This window comes from Seriola dumerili, unplaced genomic scaffold, assembly GCF_002260705.1.
Source record: "Seriola dumerili isolate Sdu_G_001 unplaced genomic scaffold, Sdu_1.0 BDQW01000435.1, whole genome shotgun sequence".
NCBI lineage: Eukaryota > Metazoa > Chordata > Actinopteri > Carangiformes > Carangidae > Seriola > Seriola dumerili.
Genome location: NW_019174690.1, coordinates 1,342,703 through 1,348,948, shown reverse-complemented (window position 1 = coordinate 1,348,948; position 6,246 = coordinate 1,342,703). Strand labels below are relative to the sequence as shown.

The window sequence follows — 6,246 nt, the reverse complement described above, 5'->3', positions numbered from 1 at the left end:
TGGGGGGAGTGGGGGGGGCATAACTAGAGGACAAATTTCAATGTCATTCACTGCACATGAAACTGTTCTTATACCCAGATGTTGTGTAGTTCAGGATCTTGTAAAGAAATGCAGATGGAGTTAATATGCTAAACATGCAGCTAATTATAAGAGTATGTGTTGGAATGGAGACTGGTGCGGTCGCAGTGGTATTAGTGCTGCATGGGCTGCTCATAATATCTGCTGTCATTATGTGTGTGTGTGTGTGTGTGTGTGTGTGTGTGTGTGTGTGTGAGGAATTGATGGCAGAGGTTTGTGTGCTGCAGATGGCTCCTCAATGGCGAGGCCTTTCCTTCATTACCATAACAACAGACCTCAGTCTGTTCCTGCTGCTCCAGAGCAACAAAAGTCTCCCCTTCGCTCCCGCTCCCGCCCACCGCTCCGTGTGCTCATCCAGATCCTAAACGTCACTATATTCACACGTCTCTCCGTAACTTCAGGATGTAACCTGTTTCTGTTGTTGTCTGTCTCTGCAGAGCTTTACTGGACAATGAGAGCATCAGGGGAGACGTCTCTTTGTCAAATCAGCCAAGAAACATTTCCATCACAGGTAATCAAATAAACAAACAATAACCACACATCAGCACCGTGTCAGTAGCTGCAGTGTTTTACCATGTTGCATAAATCCCGTCCTTTATTTCCATTCTCACCCTTTGTAAAGGTGTAATATCACTCTGTCTAACTAAAAGCCCCTCAGAGTGGGGGACATGTTTGATATAATTAGTAATCGTATTAGTTTAACTAGAGAGTGGTGGAGGTGGAGGGGCGAGCCCGGCTGACGGGGGGCTGAGCCAGGCACTTTGGGTCCTGTAATTCAAGCCACCTAAGAGAATCCCCGAAAGGTTATTGAGCCATATGGCATTGCTTTCCGGTAACTTAGACAGCGCTGAAAGGAAATGACAATCAATATCTCCCCATTACTGTCCAAACTCCTTTGAGAACATACGTTTTAATAATGCACAGTATCTCTGTCGCCTGAAGATTACTAGGGATTATTTGAAGCACGAGTCAGCACTGTGTGGAGATATCAAATATCTTAGGATACAGTACATTTGACAGCACTGTTACAAAGATACGGTTGGTTTCATTTAAACCCAGTGTATTCAGACATCGGTGCAAGTCAATATTGCAGTAGATCAGTTCATTGTGTATTCATGAGCTCTACTCTTTTCCTCCACAGATGCAGTGTTCTGTCCTCGAGGGGTTAAAAAGAATTACCCAACGCAGCTGTCTGCTACCCACAAGACTACTTCCCTTTTATCTCTCCGTGCCATAACAGCAACAGCACCAACAGCAATACCTGTAACATCACTCTGCAACAGAAAACCTGTAACTTTCAACGAAACTCCCGAGATTCTACGGAAACCTGCGGCGGCAGAGCCAACAAAGTCAACGACATGGGAGACCCCTTATCCTAAAATACTGCAGGATGGTGCTGTTGAAAATTTCAGACCACAGGAGGTTCTTGAGAAAGTCACCTACGCTGAGCCTCTGTCGCCTCCTAATGAGCAGGAGGCTTTTGCTCAAACGACATCAGGGACCAAAGAAGGTGAAAATGATGAAACTTGTGATGAAACAGTTATGGAATCAGTTGTTGGTTATGAGGTGAAGTCCGTCCACAGCAGCGAGCCAGCCTTCGATGAAATTAGCCACCACCAGTTTACATCACCCAACCTTACACCACTCCACGTCAGCGTGACAGAGCGGCCCTGTGTTTTCCCGGATCAATCTGATAATGATGTGTCTATTGACGGTGCTGCTGAAAAGGAAGACGTGCAACAGCCACGTGCTCCGATTGATGCGCTGGCATCAAGTGAAGAGTGTGCAGGCGAAGCAGCAGAGCACGCCCAAGTGGAGAGCTCAGATTCTGAAACAGAGGCAGTGCTCGAACCAACCTTTGGATCCAGGACGAGCAGTCCAGTGTCCGAATGTGAGAATGCAGAAAGTGTGTTCAACCAATTTACAGACTTCAGCCGAGATGAAAACGGCTCAAATGAAGATGCAGTTGAAATAACACCAGAATTCACAAATTCTTCTATGGTAGGAACAAATGAGACAGATGTTGAGGAGAAGTTGTACCCTGATGGAGAGGAGATGGATACATGGGATAGTGTAATTGAAAGGAAGGTTGAGCTGAAGACCAATGATGGCATCGAAGAAGAAGAAGAAGCAAAAAGACAACATGCTGAACCCGAGGAAGACATTTCAGCAAGAGAACCGGAGCATGAAAAGAGAGAAATTAGCCACGACAATGTGGCCTCCTCAGTGACGGACACACAAGTTGATGATGACAGCGAGAGATCTGCATTATACCAAGAGAACGTACCGCCTGCTGACAATGAAGAAGAAGAAGATGATGATGATGATGAAGAGGAGGACTCTCAAAATGTCTGTGTGTCATGGAGGACTGAGTTGGAGAGCGACAGCTACGCTCAGGACAACACCCTCGCTGACACTCGTCCTCTGATCCGATACAAAAGCGACGAGACCGACGCCAACACTCAGGCATCGCACATGGAGGAGAGTGAGTCCAGTGAGGGAGACCAGGAAAAGAAGATGGCAGAGACGGGATGTGACGTGTGGAGCGAAGGCAAGTCAAAGAAATTTGGAACCATGGAGGATCTGTGCGAGGAAGTTGAAGCGGAAGCACTGGATGACGAATTTGACCTGGGATATGCTCAAATTGAGGACAGGGTCGTTGGCCAGAGTGTGACTGTGAGTGAGCATGCTACACCGGTGAACGAGGAGGAAATAGCAGAAGAAATGATCAAGAAAGTCAGTAACGGATATTCAGACGAAGAGACCGAAGAACTGACCGAACCCGCGGCACCCGCAGACGTAGACTACGGCGAGGAGTTGGACACGGACAGACTTGTGGAGCAGGAACTGGAGAACCTATCCACAGACAGCTACAGTGCTCGCTTCGCGCAGCAGCAGCAGGTGGGTGAGAGCGAGTCTGCCGAGGAAACGACAGAGCAAGAAGAGGCCGGACGAATAAAAACAGAAGACAAGTCTTTCTGTGCAGAGTCTGGACTGTGGGAAAATGGCAAACTTGTATCTTCCTCTGCAACAATAGATCAGCCTCATGAGAACTGGTATTTCAGTAACTCATCAGTGGTAATGACTCACACAGACACTCTCGCTGATGAGGAGGTCCAGCAAGAGAAAAGAGAGGAAGTGGATGAACACAATGTCTCCACGGTGACGCACGCTGATGTAACAGAGGATTGCTCTGGCATGAGTGACGTCACCAGCAGGCCTGATACGGAGGAAATCGACAACATGGAGGAACCGAACTCCGCATCGCAAGAAAACACGCAGGATGTGGCCGCCCCCGCCGAGGTGGAAGACGTCGTACCCGAAGAGGCGTCCGACTCTCAGGAACATCCCGCTGAGGAAGCTGTAGACTGTCAGGCATTTCCTGATGCTCCGGAAACAGCTGAATGGGAAGTCCTGGAGAACCCAAGTGAAGAATTTGAAATCGGAGATCAGATTGAACATGATCCAAAATGTGATAACGCGCCTGACTCGGCTGAAACCTGCCTCCATGATGACGGAGGCTGTGATGAAGGTGTCATGATGTGTAAAGAGGAAGCCCTTGAGATTTCACCGGACAGTGCACCTGATGAAAACGATATCTTTGTGGTGAAGGACTCTGGTATAAAGAATGATTTCTGGGTGTCCTCCCTAGAGACCGGCGCCGCCTATCAACCAGATGATGCGTGTAACGAAGCAGCCGAACAGACCAATCAAGATCTAGGTTTTGGCGACAACCTCGTTTGGGGGAATTCAGACGACCCGAATGTGGTTAATGGGAACACCAGGGTGGACACTGACCCGTCTAAAGCCCTGGCTGCTAAAGCGGAGCAGACACAGATGCGTTCCGAGGTGAAGCAGCTGATGTGTAGAAATGTCGTAGACGGGGAGTTGGTCCACTCCGAGGAGTCTGACGTCGAGGGTGAATCCTGGTCGTCCGGGGAGGAAACAGTATGAAAAGTCGAGACCAGTTTCAGATAAACCACTTTTAGACCTTTTCAGTGTTAGTCTGAGGAAACTTCTGTTTTCTATAGAAATGCATTTACTACCAAAACCAAAGTCGTGCCTTGGTGCGCACCTCAACGACGCGAACCACCAATGTGCCAATTCTATCTGTAAGGACACTGAGCTCTCGCCTTGTTTCCTTAAAGTGACACATTTGACTAACCTTTCTTTCTTTCTTCCTCCTAATTGTTCAGCCCTTTCAGTCTTTCAGTGTGCATGTGGGAGAGGGTTGGGAGTTTGTTGCATGCAGGAACAGCATGGGGAGAGAACAAAGAATGTCATTTGAAAGTCAAAGCGTTTATTGATCGCTGTCTAATCTGATTTTACTGACTGATGGGAATCAATGAGACCGGAGGGGTAGAATTCCTTGTAGAGTGTTTCTGCTACTGAGTTATCTCATTTCACTGGACAACAGCTGACTCACCTCTGCATGTTTTACATGTGACACAATGAATGAGTGGTTGGTTGTAAAAAGGTTTATATTCAAAATGACCAACTTAAAGAAGCAAATGTTTTTGTTTCTGTTTGATTGGTCTGAAGACGGAGGAGAGAAGAAAAGTAAATCGGTTTCACTTTTTATTTCTGCCCATAAAGTTTTTCCTGCGGTACAATTACAGTCCAAAATAAACTGTAGATTACGTAATACACTCCGAGTCTCTTTGTTGTTGTACCTTGTTGACTCGTTTTCCTTCATACTACACGTCACATACTGACATCACCAAAGTAGGTGTAAACAAAATATTGTTTCAAATTCAGTCCATTTTTATTCCAAATGTTTTATTCAGGCCACGTCAGACTGGGTTTGTCATCTGGAAATCAATTAGATTCCACTGATCACTAATAAAACTCACTGTTCATTTGGATGGAAGAGTTCATGGGGATTTGTTATTAGCATCCTGTTAGCTTTACTTTAGCAAATTAAAATACTGGCAAATTAGTGAGAGCCTGAACCCATTAACTCTTACAGTCTTATACACAAGAACTTTGCTTTAGGTCAAAGGTGAAAATCTTAATTTTACAGGTGTTAAATGTTCTAATAATTTCCTACAAGTCTCCGGGGAAGAACTATATATTATATTAATTATAGGGGAAAATACAGACGTGTTCAATTAGTGCACTTGAGTTTGTGAAAGGTGTCTGTAAGTAAGATACAATCCAGTATTTATGGAGAGTAAAGGTTCCAGTGTAATTCACTTGGAGGTTTAAATGGAGTCATTGTTTAAAATATTTATATTTTCTCTACAACAGGCACCAAAATTACAAAGCTCTTTCCAGATCCGGCCTCTAAAACTATAAACCTTCTGCAGTTGCATCGTTAAGACGAGGTGAAGAAACCAGCTGCTCGCTGCCTTCCAGCAACAACCATCCCTGTTTGCTCTGGGGGTTTACATTGAGGAAGGCTGTGAAGCTCTGTGTGTGTGTGTCTGTGTGTGTGTCTGTGTGTTTGTGTGTGTGTCTGTGACTTGGCAACATCTCAGCTTCACTGACCTCAAAGCAGGCGAGCTAACAAAGCAGCACCGGGGCCCTCCACATGCAGACCGCCATCCCATGGGACGGTCAAGGCAAAAGAGCGAAAGAGGGAACAATGTGTGACCTCAGCTCCTCTCCTTCCCGCTCTCACCCTCCCCACTTCCTCCGCCACCCCCCCCTGTCATTCATTAGTCAGTTTACCAAACAATGGCGGCTATTTTAGTGGGCGCTCGCCTCCTCGCTGCCCAAATCTGCCCAATGAGAGCTTGAGTGAGCGAGGAAACCACAGACAGCCTTATTCACTGTGAGATGGCTGAAGTGCTGGAATGGTATTACAGCAGCTGTCTGGCATGCTCCTATTCTCCACCCATCAATAGAAATGTCCTACCAAGACACACACACACACACACACACACACACACACACTCACAAACTGTGATGAGACAAACTATTAATGCCTCCGGATTACAGCAGCAACAGATGAGATTCAAGTCCTGATTCCTTTCCAAATATTAACTGGTATCACGGGAGAGAAAATACATAATGTTTCAGTAGACTACATATTAACACATGCCCATCTGCCAGCAGTGACTTCAGGCTTTTCTTTAAGCTTTTATTGACCTTTAGTTCATGTGCATTGAATGTGTGTTCGGCTCCAGTCTTTGTAAACGATGTGGACTCTGTCCTTTAGAGACT

At 46.1% G+C, this 6,246-nt stretch overlaps 1 protein-coding gene across 1 annotated transcript in view; it reads left to right on the top strand.

The window, feature by feature from the left end:
* Positions 1–4,690, top strand: part of LOC111234100 (nestin-like) — an 11,875-nt gene extending 7,185 nt beyond the window's left edge. Inside the window, exons 5-6 of the mRNA XM_022762019.1 lie at positions 516–589; positions 1,220–4,690. Of these exons, the coding sequence (XP_022617740.1) occupies positions 516–589; positions 1,220–4,032 (2,887 nt within the window). The 3' untranslated portion in view covers positions 4,033–4,690. The remainder of the gene's footprint in view (positions 1–515; positions 590–1,219) is intronic.
* Positions 4,691–6,246: the final 1,556 nt, after the last annotated feature.